This window comes from Neoarius graeffei, chromosome 11 (assembly GCF_027579695.1).
Source record: "Neoarius graeffei isolate fNeoGra1 chromosome 11, fNeoGra1.pri, whole genome shotgun sequence".
NCBI classification, from domain to species: domain Eukaryota; kingdom Metazoa; phylum Chordata; class Actinopteri; order Siluriformes; family Ariidae; genus Neoarius; species Neoarius graeffei.
The window spans coordinates 82,591,427-82,614,077 of record NC_083579.1 but is presented as its reverse complement, the minus strand read 5'-3'; the positions used below and the strand labels follow the sequence as shown (position 1 = coordinate 82,614,077).

At 42.6% G+C, this 22,651-nt stretch overlaps 3 protein-coding genes across 4 annotated transcripts in view; 1 reads left to right on the top strand and 2 right to left on the bottom strand.

Moving 5' to 3' along the window:
- Positions 1–22,651, bottom strand: part of LOC132894679 (zinc finger protein 260-like) — a 414,543-nt gene that overhangs the window by 332,708 nt on the left and 59,184 nt on the right. The window lies entirely within an intron of this gene.
- On the top strand, positions 12,539–15,364 carry LOC132893726 (coagulation factor V-like). The gene is made up of 5 exons (XM_060932840.1): positions 12,539–12,605; positions 13,573–14,646; positions 14,728–14,868; positions 14,954–15,038; positions 15,124–15,364. Exons 1-5 carry the CDS (start codon positions 12,539–12,541, stop codon positions 15,362–15,364), a joined length of 1,608 nt encoding a protein of 535 aa, XP_060788823.1.
- xpo1b (exportin 1 (CRM1 homolog, yeast) b) overlaps positions 15,319–22,651 on the bottom strand; it is an 82,545-nt gene continuing 75,212 nt past the window's right edge. For both annotated transcript variants that reach the window (XM_060934811.1, XM_060934812.1), the window contains 4 exons: positions 22,384–22,518; positions 18,722–18,881; positions 17,147–17,243; positions 15,319–16,427 (listed from right to left, as the gene is read on the bottom strand). In XM_060934811.1, coding sequence (XP_060790794.1) covers positions 16,281–16,427; positions 17,147–17,243; positions 18,722–18,881; positions 22,384–22,518 — 539 coding nt within the window. In that variant the 3' untranslated portion in view covers positions 15,319–16,280. The remainder of the gene's footprint in view (positions 16,428–17,146; positions 17,244–18,721; positions 18,882–22,383; positions 22,519–22,651) is intronic.

Here is a 22,651-nt window from a genome sequence, read left to right as displayed (position 1 = left end):
TTTGGGTCATATTTAAATTAAAAATTTCCAGTAAATCATCTACAGAGTCTGACAGTTTGGTTGAGTTCTGAGAGAGAGCTTGCTCAAAGAGAGCACATGTGTTGTCTTTTATGACTCTCCTACCTATAGTCGTTGAGCTGTTCTGAATGTGAGGAGACATAGAAACATCAGAGAAAACACAGAAATGATCAGATAAGGCCAGGTCAACAACAGTATTAGAAACAGTAAGACCCTTTGTGATGACGAGGTCAAGAGTATGACCACAAGAGTGGGTCGGCCCCTGTACATGTTGTACTAGGTTGAAGTTGTCAATAAGTTCAAGTAGTTCTCTGGCATAAGTGTTTTCAGGATTATCTACATGCAAGTTAAAATCCCCAGATATAATAAGACAATCAAACTCTAAGCAAATGACTGATAACAGTTCACCAAACTCTTCAAGAAAGACTTTGGCTGAATGTCTCGGAGGCCTATAAATAGTTAATAATAATATGTTAGGAGAGCATGTAACAAGTGCACATAAGTGTTCAAAGGATATAAAATCACCAAGTGAGGATTGTTTACATTGAAAAGAGACTTTGAATATATTTGCGATCCCTCCACCTTTCCCCTGTCGGGTAACATTCAAAAAATTAAAATTTGGGGGAGCTGCTTCAATAAGGGTGGTAGCACTATTTGCTTGATCCAGCCAGGTTTCCGTTAGAAGCAAAAAATCAAGATTGTGTTTGCAAATAAGATCATTAATTAAAAATGACTTGTTTAAAAGTGATCTAACGTTCAGAAGAGCTAGCTTTACAGAAAGTCTAGAGGTAATATCTGCTTGTGCACTCTGATGCTGTTTTAAAACAGGAAGGAGATTAGATTGGTTCACCCCCAGGGTTAAATGTGCTCTACGTTTTCTGTTTCTTATCAACACAGGAATAGAGAATGGCATAGACACATTGGGTCCCAGCTGGTTTTCAACACTACACCCATTTGCAGGGACCCAGAGTACATCAAACAAGACTTTCTAAATGTTCCATTTGGTTTGAGGGTGAAAGGATTGGAGATGACATGTATCTTTTGGATGGTGAAAAAGATTTGTAGCCAGCTGAAAGTCCTGGGCGAACACAATTTTGATGAACTGGGTAAACTGCTTGTCGCGATAGATTTGGGCTGGAAAAAGAGAGTGTAGCCATTGGGAGCAATTTTTTCATGCTATTTGGGAAATCCATCCGAGGGGAAGTGGAGTCCTCTGTCTTTGAATGTTGGGAGCCTTGCAGGTCAGATGTCTGTGTGTCCTTGATGACGACTTGCAAAGATGATTGTTTAGGCTTTGTAACTATGTCAGTCTGCGACATCTTATCAACTGTTTTCCTCGGTGCTGGCTGAGAAAAGATTGCAAGTCTGTAATGGTCTACTAAGACTTTGGCTTCAATCCAGCTGAGTTCAGTGCTATTTGGCTTGTAAAATTCTCTGCGATTCCAGAAAAGGTTAAAATTGTCTATGAAGTTCATACCAAATGAAAAACAAGTTTTTCCAAGCCAGGTGTTAAGACTGAAGAGTCGAGAAAAAGCAAAACTTCCTCTCACTGGGAGTGGGCCACTGATAAAAGATTGAATTCCAGTCTTATAGAGCTCAGAAAAAAGTTTTCTGAAATAATCTTGGACAAACAGCTGTTCTCTGAAAACATCATTTGCTCCCACATGCACAACAATACGTTTAATAGTTTTATGCTCGGACATGAGTTTCAAAATGCTGTCTTTGGTGTCAGAGATGGATGCATTTGGAAGGCAACAAATAATCATCCCATAACCTTTTAATTGTCTTACAGTGGAATCACCAAGAACAAGGGTTGTGGGATCAGGTGGTGTTATGAGCTGCTTTTTGCCTCTTCCCACAGCTCTTCGATCTTGGTGCGATCTCTTTTTACTATGTGTTTGTCCGCTTGAAAAATCCTCTTCCACATCCCTGAGGCATTCAAATTTGTTCTGAAGCCTTATGGGCTGTGGATTTTCCATAGGATTGTAGATCCTATTGTAATTTGTAGAACGAGCTGGTGTTGAAGTAATTACTCTTCTGTTTTTATTTTTGGGCTTACCACCCATCATTTGCCAGTTTTCTGTACTCACATTTTGCCCAGCTTGATTGATGAATTCTTCCACTTGATCTGCAATGCCCTCGGTCTGTCGGAGTGCAATCTCTGCATTCTCAGCCACTGTTTCTGTACTCCTTTCCTGAGATATCGCTTTTAATTCGTCCGTCTTTGGCAGAGCATCAATCTTTGATTCCAGAATAGAAATCCTCTGTTCTAGTTCCATGCATTTTCTGCAGGATTTTTTGCTCCCTGGCATTTTGTTTTAAAAACTAACTTATCTTATAAAGATAAAAAAAAAATAGTGGAAATTAAATTAAAATTAAATTAAAAGCTTATAAAGATGAAAAATAAAATGAGAAAAAAAATAGTGGAAATTAAATGAGAAAGTAAAGTATAGAAATAAAGATCAAGAAAGCAGGAGCAAAGCAAAGAAGCGTCCTACTCGCTTGAGTAGGAGGAGCAGAGTTCAGAGTCCACCCTTCACAGCCATAGGTGATCACCGTCCATACCAGAGCTCTAAGTAATTTGATTTTAACTGCTATTCGTAATGCCTCGGTCTTTCCATATAGGTGTTAATTCAAGCATTTGTTTCTGTGCCATAGCTATTCTTGTGTTGATGTTTGTACTACAGCTGCCGTCAGATCTTATTATGGAGCCCAGATACTTCAACTGTGTCACTTTTGTGATTTCTTCACCAGATATTTCTATGATTTTGTTTGATGGTTGTAGCGACATGTACTTTATTTTCTTCACATTTAATTTGAGAAGTCTCTTGGTTCCAGCATCATTGACTTTGTTTAAAATATCTCCTGGGTGAGCTTTGTTTTGTGTGAGAATGGCTGTCTCATCTGCATATCTGAGATTTGATATTTTTCTACTGCCTATATTCACTCCTTCATCAGATATGCCTGCTTCTCTCATGATCGGTTCTGTGTAAAGATTGAAAAGGGGAGGTGAACAGATACAGCCTTGATGGACACCTTTCAGGATGGGAAAAGGTTCCGTGTGGTTTCCTTTCCAACGTATAACAGCTGTTTGACCGTCACATAAACTTTGCAGTAAAGTGACTAGATGTTTAGGGAATCCCATGTCAATCATGATGTTAAAGAGTTGTACATGGCTTATGGAGTCAAACAGTTTACTATTGTCAATAAAAATTATGAAAGCTGTCTCTTCAGTAGTTAGCACTTTCTCAATAAGTATTTGTAAAATGACCAACATATCTACTGTTCCTCTGCCTTTTCTGTATGCAGCGTGCTCATTGGACAGCTCTTCTTCAATTTTGTTCATCATTCTCGTTAACAAAATCATCAAAAGAATTTTACTAGTATGGCTGATAAGTGATATCGTTCTGTAATTTGGACATTCCTTGCTATTTCCACACTTGAAGAGTGTTACAAACTCTTGTATTTTCCAGTCCTTAGGCCACTCACAAAGTTTCCATATTTTACAGATTAAACAGAAAAGAACTTGTTTTGCAGTTTCATCACTCTCCTTGATCAGTTCAGCTGGAATACCATCCATATCAGGAGATTTGTTGTTCTTCAGTAACTTCAGTGGTCTATCAAACTCACTCATTATAGGAAGTGGTTCTTGGTAGTCATACTGTATTTTATCAGGCTCACTTTCATTTGGAGGTCTCGAGAAAAGCTTTTCCCCATACTGCTGCCATCACCTGAGGACATCTTTTGGATTTGATTGTTCTACCATTTTCATCATTTATGCTTGCCTGTTAAGGTTGAAAGCATATATATTAGCTAGAATAACTGGAGTTTCAAACAACCTGACTGTAACTATATCTGCCGGATTGATCTGCTTCTACCTTTGACATTGTAAATGGAACATTCTTATGAATTAAGATGGCTGTACCCCCTTGATTTACTCTGAAAATTGGAGTGATATAATTGGCCTATCCATCCTCCTCTCAATCTAGAATGTCAAGTCAAGTTTATTTGTACAGCGCTTTTAACAATAAACATTGTCGCAAAGCAGCTTCACAGAATTTGAACAACTTAAAACATGAGCTAATTTTATCCCTAATCTGTCCCCAATGATGAAGCCTGTGGCGACGGTGGCAAGGAAAAACTCCCTCAGACGACATGAGGAAGAAACCTCAAGAGGAACCAGACTCAAAAGGGAACCCATCCTCATTTGGGCAACAACAGACAGCATGACTATAACATTAACAGTTTTAACATGAAGTCTGTTTCGTTGATGTTATAAACTCTTCATTGATGGAAACTCGAGTGCAAAACTGTTCATGACAACTGCAGTCCTAAAGTTAGCAAGTCAACTGTAGTCCTCAGCCATAAAAGCATTACTGTAAGAGTCCAGAGCGTCCTCCAGGTGTGACTTTCAACTGTCCACATGGGGCCGTCCTCCACAGGAGCGATGTGATGAGACTCCAACCAGACACAGGGCACCAATAGGTCCTGGCAGGTCCGAGGAGCAGAAGAAGTTCAGCATCTCGATCCCAGGACCGACATGTAACTCAGAGGGACAGATGGGGGGGGGCACAGGTTGTTAGGTATGCCCAATATTACCTGAATAAGTAGGAACAGTATACAGAATGGTCAGATGTATGCAAATGTGTTTCTTGAAGAAAAGCTATTCCTGCATTAAATTGGTTGAGACGTGACAGTACTTTTTTGCATTTAATAGGGTGATTTAAAGATTTAACGTTCCAACTCACAAAATTTACTAGGCATCCTGGATCTCCTGTCAACTGTGTATTAACCATTTTGCATTTTGTGCAAAATCATTCATGGACCCATACTTTAAGAAGCAAAGCAAAAACACACCCTCCCAAAAACAAAGCAAAACTCTAAGAGAAATGTCTGGCGCAATTACATCTCAAGCCTGTCACCTGTTAACAGAACAAGGTGAACCCTAAACCCCTTGCAATGGAATCCACACATTCGTGCTTGTAATGGGAAACTCAAGTTCGAACAGAGTGCTCTGCTAAAAGTTTTGAACAAAAAAAAGAAAAAAGAAAAATGAAAAAGCGCTTCTTCATGTCACTAAACTTACATACAACATTGTCCATTCAGGTGCCAATATCATCTTGATTGTAGCCAACATATATTCAAAAAAAAAAAACACACAGAAAATAAGGGCAGAATTACCTGCTTGTAATGATTATTCTTAGTAGCTTCTTCCACTCACCAAAACATTCATATACAAGGATGAGAGGAATTAACGCTAGCCTATGGCAGATTGTCAGTCATCATTAGAAGTGAGTCTCTCTCCATCGATGATGTTCGATTTGACATAGGACATTGCTTGTTTCAGATCCAGAAAGTTCCTCTTCGTCCCGTTGTAGGTAATGCAAAACTTAGCAGGGTGTATGACTCCATATCGAATATCTGCTCAGCCTTTCAGTAGTTGTTTAACTTCGTTAAATGCAGATCTTGCGTGTGCCACGGTGCGGAGATAATCTGGAAAGATGGAGATGGACCGTCCTCTGTATTTCAGACCGTCACCTGCTTGCCTCGCTCGACGTAGTATATCCACGCAGTCTTGGTGATAATGTAGCTTAGCGATAATGGCACAGGGTTAGTCTTTCTCCAGTTGGGGAGTTCGGTGCGATTTATCAACCATTATATCTTTGTCCATGTCGAACACATCCCCAAGTAGTTTTGTAACAAAAGATGGGTGAGCCCGAACCAGCCTCCTCTGGTACATTCAGTATTCGGATGTTTGACCTCCTCATTCTCCCTTCCATGTTAGATTTACAACATTTACACTTTTGTAAATGACATCTCTGTTTGAAGTTTACTGACTGCAGTTTGAAGACTCACTACATCATCTGAACATGTGGTCAGACTGTGGTCCATGTCTGTCACCTTAGTTTTCACCGAGTTGAAGTCAGAGTGAAGCAGTGAAATGCTGTTGACGACTTCGTTTTTGACAACCTGCATTTCACTTTTCACGGTGTTGAATTCACCAGCTAGGGCATCTTTCAGTTCTGACCTGAGTAATGCGGAGATGTCTTCCTTTAGCGAGGCGAGAAGTTCAGTTTCAGCACTGGCCATGCTTGCTTGTTTGCTGTTAGCAGTATTTCTTCCTGTGTAGGTAAATTGTCACAGGATTTTCACCACTGACAAAATATGTACCAGATAAAGCTCCCCCTAGAAGTGTGTGACTTGAGGTATCTATTTTGGACCTTTCTAGACAGTATTACACATTAGAAGCATACTTTTAAAACAAAATTCAGCAGAGCTTCCCAAAACGCGGCTCACTCCATGGCCTGCTCGCTTGCGCCCCCATTGATAGGTTCTTAAGAAGTCCACCTAAGCAGAAATAATTTTGTTGTATATAGACAAATAAAGTTTTTAAATAAAGTTTTTTATTTATTTAAAATTTATTTATTTATTTTATTTAAAACTTTTAAATAAAGTTTTTATTTATCAAATCTGCAAAAAACTAAAAATGCTCTGTTTCTCAAAATCCAGTGAATGCGGATAGAATAAAACAGTTATTCCACTCAATCTTGTCATACATGGCTTATAGCCAACTCTGTGCTACGTGCCTCATCAGCTATCAGCTCATGTACGACTCGATTTTGTGGAATAACTGTTAAATAGCTGATATAATGTAACTGACAACAGGAATTCATGGACAATTCATGTGATCTGAGGATATTTCACAGCATTAAATGCAACTATAAATGGATAAGAAGTATACATTTGTAATCGTTACAATTTGCAATCACTGGAGTGGTATAAGAAAAACAAAACATTTTGTTGTTAAAAGATAAATAATCAACTTTGGAGTAACTCAGTTTTATTTTGGACTGCATCACATCATCCCATACCTGATTAATTTTCTACAACATGTTCCCAAGTGGGGCAGCACGGTGGTGTAGTGGTTAGCGCTGTCGCCTCACAGCAAGAAGGTCCTGGGTTCGAGCCCCGTGGCCGGCGAGGGCCTTTCTGTGTGGAGTTTGCATGTTCTCCCCATGTCCACGTGGGTTTCCTCCGGGTGCTCCGGTTTCCCCCACAGTCCAAAGACATGCAGGTTAGGTTAACTGGTGACTCTAAATTGAGCGTAGGTGTGAATGTGAGTGTGAATGGTTGTCTGTGTCTATGTGTCAGCCCTGTGATGACCTGGCGACTTGTCCAGGGTGAACCCCGCCTTTCGCCCGTAGTCAGCTGGGATAGGATCCAGCTCGCCTGCGACCCTGTAGAACAGGATAAAGCGGCTACAGATAATGAGATGAGATGTTCCCAAGTGTGTTGCATATACTGCATGAGTATTTTAAAGATACATTCTGTAATTGTATTGCTATAAAATCATAAAGGACAGTCCAGAACAGTGCCATGTCCATTGCTAAGCCTAGATTTTCTGTGCATACATTTTCAGGCCTGTACATAGTGGAAATGTGAAACTAAACTGGTATCTGTGTATCGCATCTGAGTGAAAGTGGGTCAAGAGGAATGCATTTCAACACAAGCTTAATGAAAATGAGATATGATCAAAAGTAGTGCAGGCCATCTCTACAGACTAAGATCCAGGGTGAAGAGGACAAGTCACTGCTCACTTGCTCACACTTCCCGAAACTGAGAAACTTTAACGTCTGCACAGAACCACAGCACATCTTAGATTTTGAAATATAACGCCTGATAGTACACAGATATGCCCCAAAATGGGAGTTATGCCCCTTTTTTCCAGGTGAGGCCAAGAACTTTTTGAGGTACCCTCGTATTACATTGTTTATATAAACACAATGATTCTATACTAGCAGGTTAAAACCTTATTTTTTAGCATGCTTATATTTTGTATTCTTATTCATCTCATCTCATTATCTGTAGCTGCTTTATCCTGTTCTACAGGGTCGCAGGCGAGCTGGAGCCTATCCCAGCTGACTACGGGTGAAAGGCGGGGTTCACCCTGGACAAGTCGCCAGGTCATCACAGGGCTGACACATAGACACAGACAACCATTCACACTCACATTCACACCTACGCTCAATTTAGAGTCACCAGTTAACCTAACCTGCATGTCTTTGGACTGTGGGGGAAACCGGAGCACCCGGAGGAAACCCACGCGGACACGGGGAGAACATGCAAACTCCACACAGAAAGGCCCTCGCCGGCCACGGGGCTCGAACCCGAACCTTCTTGCTGTGAGGCGACAGCGCTAACCACTACACCACCGTGCCGCCCCTGCAAATCAATAAATCATTTCTATTCTGGAAATTCAAGTTTAAAATTTTTTCCAAAAACTCTTAGGGTAACAAGTAATTAGGGCTCAATCAGTACAATAATGGACAACAACGAGGTCTGGTCACCACTTCACCCTCATCTCTTACACCAATAAGAGATCTTCATGCAATTTCATCTAACCAAAGTGCAATATATACAGTACATCTCTATTGCAATTGTATGTCTTCACTTTGTTACAGTGCAATATATACTTGTACATGTACTCTCTCTCTATAGTGTATATATTTTATAATATATAATATCATAGGGTTACATAACAGTTATTCTACAAAATCGAGTCATACATGAGCTGATAGGTGATGAGGCACGTAGCACCGAGTCGGCTATAAGCCATGTATGACGAGATTGAGTGGAATAACTGTTTTATTCTAGCCACATTCACTGGATTTTGAGAAACAGAGCATTTTTATTTTTTGCAAATTTGATAAATTAAAGCTTCATACAAAATGTCCAACAAAATCATTTCCGCTTAGAATGTAAACAACCCAGCAAAATGACAGGAGCAATTTGTGAAAAATGCCAGAGTGGCAGCTACAATTAGAGACCTTAATCTTTTGGCCATTACAAACATAGAAAAGACTTTCAATACATAAATTGTGCATGAATAATTACTCAAACTTCCACTGGGGGAAAAAATGGAGTTGATTCCCGATTACTTGGCATATCAGATCATGTGACGCTATTCCACAATTATTGACACCTTTGTCCACGGTTATTGACACCCAGATGATTATTTACAAAAAAAATAATCGGTATGTGGTATTAACAAAAGAGTTTTTATTTAAAATTTGTTTTACGTAGACATATTTAGTCCAAAATGTATTTTATATAAATATATTGATGTCAGTGCTTATGTAAATGAGGAAGTAATTCTAATGTTTGTAAACAAATGAACTGATGTTTAACCTGCATCAGAAAATCTTTTTGTTCCACTTTAAATATTTTCATAGATCACATTTTGTTAATCAATCATTCATTGTTGTTTGTATTAATTTCTAGTTTTGTAATTTTGGGGGGGGGCTTTTTTCACCTTTATTATTGAATAAGACAGTGTAGAGACAGGAAATGAGCAGGAGAGAGACAGGGAGGGATCGGGAAATGACCTCAGGCCGGAATCGAACCCAGGTCCTCGGATTTATGGTATGGCGCCTTATCCACCTGAGCCACGACGCCCCCAGTTTTGTAGTTTACCAATAAATGCCAACAGGAAATTGACCTTGTAACCACATGAAAATCCAGGTCAAAGGTCGCACTTCATTCCGCGAACCAAAACTGTATAAAATGTTTACTGATATTGTAATGTGGTAGATATTTACAACAAACTACAAATAATTAAATAAATAAACGTTTTATATATATATATATATAATTGCAGAGCATTGCAATAAGCATTTCACTGCATGCCGTACTCTGTATCATGGTGTATGTGACAGATCTGAACAATTCTAGAAAGCTTCTAGTCATTTATGGTGAACTTCCTAAAACAGAAAACACCTGCGCACTCATGTTCAAGTCATTTTTATTTATAACGTGGATAATCCAGCAGCACAAAGTCATCAGTGATCATGTTACCTCAACAGAAACGGATACTCAGAACAGCAGTGATAAGAGTGAGCAGGTGTGTGGCTTCTCAGATGCACCTGCAAGGCCATAAAAGACTGAAGTTCATAAATCAGCAGCACCAAGTGTGCTTGGACTGCATTAGTATGAAATATTTACAAATACAAAATGAGGAATACACTTTTCTTTATCACATGCCGTTCCTAAATGGTGTTTTACTCAATGGGCGTAGTAACGGATCATTGAGGAAAAAAACAAATCCTTGAGGTAGTTCTGAAAGCAGGAATGTAGAAAGCTTTTGGGTGGCACGGTGGTGTAGTGGTTATCACTGTCGCCTCACAGCAAGAAGGTCCGGGTTCGAGCCCCGGGGCCAACGAGGGCCTTTCTGTGTAGAGTTTGCATGTTCTCCCCGTGTCCGTGTGGGTTTCCTCCGGGTGCTCCGGTTTCCCCCACAGTCCAAAGACGTGCAGTTAGGTTGACGTGAGGCGGCCTTGGGCTGAGGTGCCCTTGAGCGAGGTACCAAACCCCTGACTGCTCCCCGGGCGCTCTGGTGTGGCTGCCCACTGCTCTGGGTGTGTGTGTGTGTGTGTGTTCACTGCTTCAGATGGGTTAAATGCAAAGGATGAATTTCACTGTGCTTGAAGTGTGCATGTGACCAAATAAATAAAGGTTTCTTCTTATTATTATTGGGTGGTATGGTGGTGGTGCTACCTCACAGGTCCAGAGTCCCTGGTTCGATTCTGAGCTCAGGTTACCGTCTGTGTGGAGTTTCTGTCGGTTTCCTCTGTGTCCATATGAGTTTCCTCAGGGTTCCCCATTTTCACCTTACAAAAATAAATGCCAGTAGATGGACTAGCAATGCTAAATTACTCCCAGGTGTGAACAGGGACTTGTATTCCAGTCAAATTCAAGAACATTAAAATCACATGTAAGTAATTTGGTGAACTTCATCCTTTAACACAGTCTAGTCTCCAGTCTGGACTTTCTTTACACATCTCATTTAGGTTTCATAAGCAGGTCTATCAGGTCATTACATACAAACAGTGCTTTGGTATTACAAAAGAAACTTCTGGTTACCACCGAGCTCACTGACCTACAACATGAACCTGCAGCCATTCTGACAGCAGCAGTGACCATGAAGGGCTGGATTTGAGTCAAGCAGGTCTCCATCTGGAGGCTGTTCAGTGTTTTTCCTTGTGATTAAACAAAGTTTTCTCTACTTACAAGAGAGTCTCACAAGCTTCAGTTCAGAATATATTTTGGAAGGAAAAGTAATGTAGAACATAAAAAGCTGACTAGTGGATGAAGACCACCATTTAGCTAATCAGATATCATGTAATGCTCCTTAACATGACAACTGACATTAGCAAATCCTCAGCACATTCATAAATACAGTAAAAAAAAAAAACCCTATAACTGAAGCAGTGAGCTTAAATGTAAAGGGTCCATATGGTACATTTATTTTCTTTCAGTATTACACAGTCTGGAGTAACTCCATGTTGGATTAACCAGGGCCGTGTTTTTTTAAATACCAAATTGGGCTAGTTTTGGTCAAGATTATGTTAATTGTAATTAAATCTAATCAATTTCCATAATCATATGCTAAGGCAAAAAAAAGTAAACACATAAGAGCAGGCCAAGTGCATATGAAATACAAAATCATTTCTAAGATCTATTGCAAAGACTGGAAGAGAGATGGGGATTACCAAGTGGATATGAGGACACTGCAAATCCAAAATGCGCACGCACCATAGTGAACCTGTTTCCTACAACAAAGGCTGAGATTTGTGTGTGTGTGTGTGTGTGTGTGTGTTCCAAATCAGGTCTTTTAGCTGGGGTGGAAATTTTGCTGAGACCTGGCAACCCTGTTTCATTCAGTGTTTCTGTAGACTGCTTGCTTTAATTAATTGACTGATTAGAGTTTAAGATAACCGCTCCCACGTTAAAAGCATCTGACTACATTTCAACCCTCCCAACACTGTCCCATGACCACAAGCCAGCACCATCAGGAACAAAAGCAAGCCCAGAGAACATGGTTATAAAAATTATTTTGACTTTAATCAACTGAGGAAAAAAAAAAAGTTTCACATCAAACGTAACACTGAAAGAAGGGGATGTCGGCACTATTGACTGAATCAGAAACATTATTTTCCTCCTCAGAAGGTCAGCATTTTTATTTATACTGAAGTTTAAAAATAATAGTGAAAATGGAAAATGAAGAAATAAAAAGAAATGTAAACTTTTTTATTTCTTTATTTGCTCTACGTAGTGACTTAAAGCACTACAGCATGGTAAACAAAGTAAATTAGTACAAAACAGGAAAGAAAAAAACCCTCCATAACTGTCTCTGAATGAGTTAACATGAGAGCAGGTATAAAGACGCAGCCTACAATAAACCCATAAATATTTCAACCACTTTCGTTTTTTTTTAAAACTTCGATTTAATGAAAGCTCACAAAAGGAGCCACCATCCTCATTGAGGAAAACAAAAAAACCTGATGTCGGCTAAGCGACAGCACATCCACACACGACTGCGCACACACAAATCACACTCGCGCGCGCACGCACAGTCAAAAACACTAACAGGAAGAAACAGCCAAGTGTTCCCATGGTAATAAAGCTGCTATTCGTTAATGACGATGCGTTCATTCTATTATAAAGCCACTGGACAGCGAGAATGCTAACCAGGTCTAACAGGAAGCCAGAGCCACCGAGACAGAGCAGCGTCCACCAGGCCTTCATTGGTTCGTTTCGGATTCATTCATGAATTTCAACATTCTTCTGCAGGCTGCGAGCAGCGCAGAACCTCACAGCTTGTTCCTTTTTTCACTTAAACACACACACAGAGTGATGAGGAATCTTCCGGTAAGTCTAGACAGGTGATTCGATCTGATTTTGGACTCCTTCAGTAACCATTTAGTCCGATTTGGACAGCAGGTTCACGTTAAAGGACGTGATCACTAATCGCCAACCAGATTTAAGAAGAAAATTTGATCTGATTTTTAAACTTGCAACCCAATAAATGTAATCATCTGCTACAGTCAAGCAACCAAGCTGTAAGATTCAGTTTGTAATTAAATATTATTTTGAAGGGATAATAATGAATGCTTTTTGTTCGACTAAAAGAAAACCACTTTTGAACTGTACAAAACCAAAACACTCCCCCATACCCTTTGTTTTGTCATATTTTCATTTAGCTCTATAAAACCTGTGTAGTTGATCTAATACGTGAAGCAAAGAATTAATCTCCTAAGCAGCCAAAATCTGAAATTCCTCATCACAGCGTTAGCAAGTGGCTTACTGCAAGACAAAAACAAAACCTGCACTCCCAATTTTATATATAAACTAATACATGACGTGTAAGCAGAGGAGGAAGAGAGGGAGAGAAAGTGGGAGAACAAGTTAAAACGTGTAGCTTTGTGAAAAAACTCCATGCAGCGTTGAGTTTGCCTGACCAAACAAACTCGAGTTACTTATGTAGAGGTATTACACACACACACACACACACACACACACACACACACACACACACACACACACACAGTCCATATAAAACGCAGGTTATGCAAAAAGAGCCACTGGGTGACGATCACTTTACAGATTGGCATTGATTTGGTCAAAAGACAGCCAAGTAAAGATATAAACTCCATAGGGAAGGAGCGCACACACTCAACCCTCACAGGTACGAGCGCACACACTCAACCCTCACAGGTGCGAGCGCACACACTCAACCCTCACAGGTGCGAGCACACACACTCAACCCTCACAGGTACGAGTGCACACTCAACCCTCACAGGTGCGAGTGCACACACTCAACCCTCACAGGTGCGAGCGCACACACTCAACCCTCACAGGTGCGAGCGCACACACTCAACCCTCACAGGTACGAGTGCACACTCAACCCTCACAGGTACGAGCGCACACACTCAACCCTCACAGGTGCGAGCGCACACACTCAACCCTCACAGGTACGAGCACACACACTCAACCCTCACAGGTACGAGTGCACACACTCAACCCTCACAGGTGCAAGCGCACACACTCAACCCTCACAGGTACGAGTGCACACTCAACCCTCACAGGTACGAGCGCACACACTCAACCCTCACAGGTGCGAGCGCACACACTCAACCCTCACAGGTACGAGCACACACACTCAACCCTCACAGGTACGAGTGCACACACTCAACCCTCACAGGTACGAGCGCACACACTCAACCCTCACAGGTGCAAGCGCACACACTCAACCCTCACAGGTGCGAGCACACACACTCAACCCTCACAGGTACGAGTGCACACTCAACCCTCACAGGTGCGAGTGCACACACTCAACCCTCACAGGTGCGAACGCACACACTCAACCCTCACAGGTACGAGCGCACACTCAACCCTCACAGGTGCGAGCGCACACACTCAACCCTCACAGGTACGAGTGCACACTCAACCCTCACAGGTACGAGTGCACACTCAACCCTCACAGGTACGAGTGCACACTCAACCCTCACAGGTACGAGTGCACACTCAACCCTCACAGGTGCGAACGCACACACTCAACCCTCACAGGTACGAGCGCACACTCAACCCTCACAGGTGCGAGCGCACACACTCAACCCGCACAGGTACGAGTGCACACTCAACCCTCACAGGTGCGAGCGCACACACTCAACCCGCACAGGTACGAGTGCACACTCAACCCTCACAGGTACGAGTGCACACTCAACCCTCACAGGTACGAGTGCACACTCAACCCTCACAGGTGCGAACGCACACACTCAACCCGCACAGGTACGAGTGCACACTCAACCCTCACAGGTACGAGTGCACACTCAACCCTCACAGGTACGAGTGCACACTCAACCCTCACAGGTGCGAACGCACACACTCAACCCTCACAGGTACGAGCGCACACTCAACCCTCACAGGTGCGAGCGCACACACTCAACCCGCACAGGTACGAGTGCACACTCAACCCTCACAGGTGCGAGCGCACACACTCAACCCGCACAGGTACGAGTGCACACTCAACCCTCACATGTGCAAGCGCACACACTCAACCCTCACAGGTGCGAACGCACACACTCAACCCTCACAGGTGCGAACGCACACACTAAACCCTCACAGGTGCGAGTACACACACTCAACCCTCACAGGTGCGAGTACACACTCAACCCTCACAGGTACGAGCGCACACTCAACCCTCACAGGTGCAAGTGCACACACTCAACCCTCACAGGTGCGAATACACACACTCAACCCTCACAGGTACGAGCGCACACTCAACCCTCACAGGTGCGAGCGCACACACTCAACCCTCACAGGTGCGAGCGCACACACTCAACCCTCACAGGTGCGAGCGCACACACTCAACCCTCACAGGTACGAGCGCACACTCAACCCTCACAGGTACGAGCGCACACTCAACCCTCACAGGTACGAGCGCACACTCAACCCTCACAGGTACGAGCGCACACTCAACCCTCACAGGTGCGAACGCACACACTAAACCCTCACAGGTGCGAGTGCACACACTCAACCCTCACAGATACGAGCGCACACTCAACCCTCACAGGTACGAGCGCACACTCAACCCTCACAGGTGCGAGCACATACACTCAACCCTCACAGATGCGAGTGCACACACTCAACCCTCACAGGTGCGAACGCACACACTCAACCCTCACAGGTGCGAACGCACACACTCAACCCTCACAGGTACGAGCGCACACTCAACCCTAACATGTGTGCACACTCAACCCTCACAGATGCACGCACACACTCAACCCTCACATGTGCGCGCACACTCAACCCTCACAGATGCACACACACTTAACCCTCACAGACACACACACACTCAACCCTCACGTGCGCGCACACACACACACAACCCTCACGTGCACACACCCCCCCCTCACGTGCACACACACACCCTCACGTGCACACACACATACTCAACCCTCACGTGCGCACACACACTCAACCATCACGTGCACACACACACTCAACCCTCATGTACGCACACACACTCAACCCTCGTGTGCACACACACACTCAACCCTCACGTGCACACACACTCAAACCTCACATGCGCTTACACACGCAACCCTCACGTGCGCTTACACACGCAACCCTCACGTGCGCTTACACACTCAACCCTCACGTGCGCTTACACACTCAACCCTCACGTGCGCTTACACGCTCAACCCTCACGTGCGCTTACACACTCAACCCTCACATGTACACACACTCAACCCTCACACCTACATACACTCCACACACACCTTACAACACCCCCCACCCCACCCCCAGTGGCCCCAAAACCAGATACTGCTGTCTTTAGCGATGTGTTTAAATGCCAGCATGATGCATGTATATACACATACATGCATGCTGTGTGCGTGCGCGCGTGTGTGTGTGTGTGTTCAGTCGCACATCTCCTCAGGGATCTCATGAGGGTTGAGGATTCCAGGGACGGACATCTGCAGCTTGTGCTTCTCCTCCTGGGCCTGGCGCAGAGATGCCTCACGCTCCTCGAGGAACAAATCTGTTGTGTCCTCACCTGCAAACTCCTGGAGGAGACAAAGAGATAAACAGAGAAGGAGAACGAGGAGATTTAGTGTTTGCCAACATTTCACAAGCTTCAATGACTGCCAGGGTGTCAGCCATCATACTCCTTAAAACCCACATACACTTGCAGCATCTAGTTGGCATCTAAACACACTACAAACCTCATTCACATAGAAAACAATTTCATTAACTGTTGCCAGTGTGAATGGAGGGAGAGTGCATTCTACTCGAACATTTATAATTAAAAATACCACGCACTGCTAAATCCAAACTGCACTCACTGGACCTGAGACTCCCTTTTTTTTTAAAGCAAAGGATTGTCCCACACCAAATATTGACTTTTCATTTATTCTGCTGTTTATAGTAATTTTTTTAATGTTAAAACATTTTATTTCATTATTTTTAAGCCATTTTTGGTCTACAGTACAGTATTTCTTTCCATGTGCACAGTAATGCATATGTACTGGCATAAATGAGGCATAATGCAGTCTTAACAGCAACATAAGATCTTTGTTTAAGCGCTACACTGCTCCGCTCTCTCTCCTTTTTAATTCAGTCAGAAAAACGGTTTTGTTTTTTTTATTACTACTAGAACCATGGTAAACCCAGAAAACAAACCATATCTCAATTGTTAATAGTAGTAAATAGGATCGGATAGAAAAAATATGGCTGAACAAGTCCAGGCCTCATTACCAGACATATATCGTGTTGCCTGACTCACCTTGATCTGCACCAGGAAGTCTCTCAAATGCTCTTTAAATGCAGGGATGTCCTGATTCAGACTGAACAGCCCTGTCACAAACACCTTCACCTGTGCACTAAACACACAAATACAGCAAAAGTTTGAAGTCCGGCAGCAGACACGGATCTAGATCTGGTTTAGACGCAAACAGGAAGAATCACTATCAGGCAGGGGTGGGCAATTCTTTTTTCCATGGGGCCACATGAGAAACAGAAAGTTTTGTGGAGGGCCGGACCAAAAGGCTGAACTAAATTCTGCATAATATTAATTGTATTTCTTTATATAAAGCAGTAAATAACACTGTTTTTACAAGCTGCTAAGACTGGTAAGAGTATGGAAAAAACCAGGTTGCCTTACAAAAAATGTTATTTATTCAATCAAATTTCCCAAAACAATGGTTAACAAAATGTGAACGTTTGTACCTTTTTTTTTCAGTCACATTCACCCCAAAACACAATAAAGACATCACAATATTGTCTTTCTACTCCAAATATCAAGCAAGATACATCATATTATAATAATGATGCCCACATTTGTAGTCTAATCACCTCATTTGGTGTTTTTTAGTTTTTTATTTGTTCAGTGAGAGAAATCTAGTCTCTGTTGGTCTTTAACGAGTGCATCAGAGTCAGGTTGAATGTCTGAGGCGGAGATGCGAAGCACAGCTGGCAGATGATCATCAGTCAATTCGGTGTAGGAATCAGATCTACAGATCGGCTCGGGCTCCGGCGCCTGCTGGTGACGTCACACTATGTGATTGGCTGGACCGTTTAAAGGATGACGTACAAGTTTGTGGTTGGTCTGGACAAATTACGGAAGTAGTTATCGCGGGATTAGGCTTCGTGGGATTTCACGTCATGTTCATGTTGTGCGCATTGCGTTTTTGTTGAACACAACTTCAAAATAAAAGCAATGCACATTCAGTCCATGCATGAGGTAAAATTAGAAAATACGTTTATAACCTTACGCGGGCCGGTCAGAATGAACCAAAGGGCCGGATGCGGCCCACGGGCCGTAAAATGCCCAGGTCTGCTATAAGGGTAAATATTAATATACTGTATATCTAGTACATAGTGTGATTTATAAAAGGAGTAATATTTGTCCACAAAATAACAACCTGGTTTTCTTTTAAGAATACAGTCCAATGTAGTGAGCATAAATGGCTAAAAAAGGGCATAAACTAATATTTTAAAAAATTACCGCTGCATCAAGATTAAGCCCCAAGTTGCATATTTTTATAAAAAGATCCAAATACATTTGAGCAGTAATGTTCAGTAATTCCATTTCAAAAGGAATTTGATAATCCTATTACCTTATAATAAAGCAACTCAATGGTTTGATGACTTAAAACCTGACATTGTGTTTGTGGCCTCATGAGATTGTCTACTAGACCATAATTAGCCATATGTTAATTAGTACAGAGGTGAATCTATGCCAGCTTGTGCTCCGCTAGCTTCCACCTGTTCTTAGTTATGCTAGAATTAGCAAGGTCATCAAATTTTCCATGGAAAATATGTCATGCATTAAAAACAACAAAGTAAAAAACAAACTCACTCTTGCAGATGAGGGAAAGCCGTCTTGAGCAAATTGGCCACGTACTCCTGGATGAAGGCCTGATTGCTCATGGGGTTTGCAGTGTTCAAGGTCATACTGATCTTACCTTCCTCTACCAAGTTAAACATGTAAGCCAGGATAGACGCGTGCATCGTCAGACCTGGAGGAAACGCACAGACAAAGAAGTTATGCAGAGAGAAAAACACACACAAACGCATGGCCTTTACACGCAACCCTCAACATCTTCAGCCCTACAGGGTTTTAACTGCAGCCATGTTCTGTTTGGTGTTCGAATTTTATTTTTCCTGTACAAAATTACATGTAAAGCATAACACAAAAAAGACTGCATAGTTTATTATTTTCATTTAGTGTAAATACAGAGACAATTATAGAAAACTGTGAACACTGATGGGTTGAGAAATTTGGACCATTTCTCAATAATCACCTCGAGCGACTCGACAAAACGGCGTCCAATCGCTTCGTCACTGTAAGTGAGGAAGAATTACAGATGATGAAAGAAAACGCTGTTCCTAAAAGCACTAAAGATGCTCTGAAGTTTGGTCTAAAACTATTCAAAGGGAAGGTGGAACTGTGATTTATTTTATCGATTTCAAAACAAAAGTATTCTATGTGACTCGGTGTAGATCAGTGAAAAGTCTGCGCTGCAAAGTTAGTACACTCGCATGCTGCTTGTGAAGTCAAAGATTAATTATTTTTTAGTAAGACTTTTTTAAATAAATCACTTGTGTATTTATACTAAAACAATTATCTGCCTCAGGTGAAGTGAATATTGTCGATTATTATACAGTATGACACAAGCTACTTCAGGTAAAATCATGCTCCCTGATTGGTTCCTTGGCAGGCAGAATTTTCCCATAATGCCCGTGGGCGATTACAGACTTTCTTTCCAAGGCGCTGGCTTTCAATGTTGCAAAAAAAAAAATGTAATTAAATTTTAAAGAATTGGAAATCAAAACGGATTCAAAAACGGCCAAAACAGAAAAGACAAATAAGAGTCACCGAGTTACTCAAGAAATGAGCAATGAAGAGCATTCAGAAACCGCGAACAGAAATTCAATTTTGAAACCGCTGGATGTTTATTCTGTACGTGTGACTCAACGAAGTTACAAACATGATGTGGCTGAAAGCAGCATGGCAGCAGGGTGGTGTACTGTCGCCTCACAGCAAGAAGGTTCTGGGTTCGAGCCACTGAGTTCTATATCAGGGTTCCTACAGATATTTTATGTTGAATTTACTACCTTTTTACTATCTTCACAATTTTTTTTACTACCACAGCGACAATTTGGATTTGGACATTTTCTCACAATTTAACAAGGTAATCTTTGAGTGTATGTGTTAGTCCAAGTGAATGTGCTACATATAAGTTAGTGACAACTCTACCCAAAGAGTTGGATTGATGAGACAAGATAGAAAGAAAATCTGAACGTACCGGTAGTGTAACTCTTTCCCTTTGGACGCATAATAGAACCTCCCATTGCTAGGGCTACACATGGAGTAATGCATATTTGCATAAAAGAAAACAAACTTCCACATATAATTTATAATTTTATTGAACTGTGAAACTGTGGCCCGTAACCTCTTAACGGGTACACAGATTTGCACTAAACCTTGTGTGTCAACACTTCACATTAGGTACAAGATCTGATTACATTTTGTCGGCCAACACTTTCCAAGATGGCCAACCTTTTGTTTGTGGAATAATCTTTTGAACAGGTGAACAGATTTGCACAAAAAATCTTATGTGCTTAGGTACATCAACTCATTACATTTAAATCAGGTCAAATGGCAAACACGAACCCACACACACACACACACACACACACACACACACAAAGCGCACCAGGCGCACGCACACATGGGTGCACACACACATGACAAAGAGAAGACACACACCCTAAAGATACAAAACACACATAACCCAAGCCCTATTTTGGCAGTCTCTCAACACATTGCCAAGTTTGCTTAAGATAGTCATTTGCACCAGTCCTGTAGTGGTGAAGGCCCGCAGGCAGAGTCAACACCTTCCTCCCAGAGATCAGTGTTTTAGAGGGTTAATCTTAATCATTTGAACAGTTCAACAGATTTGCTCATCACATTTTGGATGCCTCAAATGGCGCGCGCACACAACGCACCAGGCGCGCACACAACGCACCAGGCGCGCGCGCGCACACAACGCACCAGGCGCGCGCGCGCACACAACGCACCAGGCGCGCGCGCGCACACAACGCACCAGGCGCGCGCGCACACAACGCACCAGGCGCGCGCGCACACAACGCACCAGGCGCGCGCGCACACAACGCACCAGGCGCGCGCGCGCACACAACGCACCAGGCGCGCGCGCGCACACAACGCACCAGGCGCGCGCGCGCACACAACGCACCAGGCGCGCGCGCGCACACAACGCACCAGGCGCGCGCGCACACAACGCACCAGGCGCGCGCGCGCACACAACGCACCAGGCGCGCGCGCACACAACGCACCAGGCGCGCGCGCACACAACGCACCAGGCGCACGCGCACACACAACGCACCAGGCGCGCGCGCACACAATGCATCACATGTGCCTCAGTTGTTTGACCTTTTCTTCGATCAACTTTTCAATGAACGCCTCTCGCCGATTGCCATCTACTGCCTTTAGCCAGTCTTTAAAATCAGGTTCCTCAGCCAGAGGTCTGAACATCTGCATTTCCCCATTGTTTAATTCTCGTGCAGATGTCGCCAGTCGGGTCAACAGATAGATTCGACTAGAGCCGTATAAGCAAAGTCAGTCTCGTACTAAATCTCTGGTATAAATTTATACTGGATTCGACCGTTATTGGAATTCAATGCGCATGCGCCGCCAACTCCTCACTGCGGTCCTCCTCGATACATAAAAATAAATTCGCCCAAATGTAGTAATTTATGGATATTATGGCATGCAGGTTAATTAAACGAATTAGAAAACACATAGGCCCAGTTGGATGGGGGTCAAAAAAAATTTACTACCACGTCAGATTACATTTACTACCTTTTACTACTCTTTACTGGCCATAATTTAGCCTATTTTAATTAACTACCTTTTACTACCTTTTAAAACCCCGCGGGAACCCTGTATATAAAATCTGGAGCGAAGCCGTCTGGCTGCCATCTTACCACTCACATCGCATGTATTTGGCTTGTGTGTTAAATCATCATATCCAATCAAACTTGCCCCAAGAAAAGCATCACTTGACCCCCCCACCCTCTTCATTACCTCCTCTTACTTTCTCAACTTTACCCATATTCCTTACAGATCTTTATAGCGCGCCCCTTCATTGTTCTTTTTTTCTCCCCCTTTTCCAGTCCAGTCTCTGATCTTTTTTTTGAACAGCTCTTTTACTACTATAATTATTTTTAGGGAGATTATTTAAATTTTTCTCTTATACAGTGCATATTTCTTTCATATAGTTCTTGTTAATTTATAGTGATTCACTGATGGATTAATTAATCAGTCTCGTATCAACACAAAGGCTGTACAGTACTTCAGTCATCTGTGTGGTGCATGTTTCTGTTAGATATTGTGCGTTATTCATATTTATGCCTCAAACTCTGAGTAGCAGCAGTGACTCATAGGGTGTGTGTAGTGCATCATTAACTTTAGTGACTCTGCACTGTATGACTCACCGGCTGTGTGTGATGTGTCCGTAACTACAGAGAAGATATGCTGCAGTATGTCGCAGAAGTATGTCTGGTAGAAGCTCTGAGCTGCTGCCTCCTCTTGGGCCACATTCTGCAGCAACGTATAGAGAATCTGCAGACCTACACACACACACACACACACACACACACACGCGCACACGCGCGCGCGACAAAAATTACATTATTGAACGTCAAACACAAGCAACTTAATGCCTTAGTGAGACACTACTATACAGCTCATACAGACTAACAA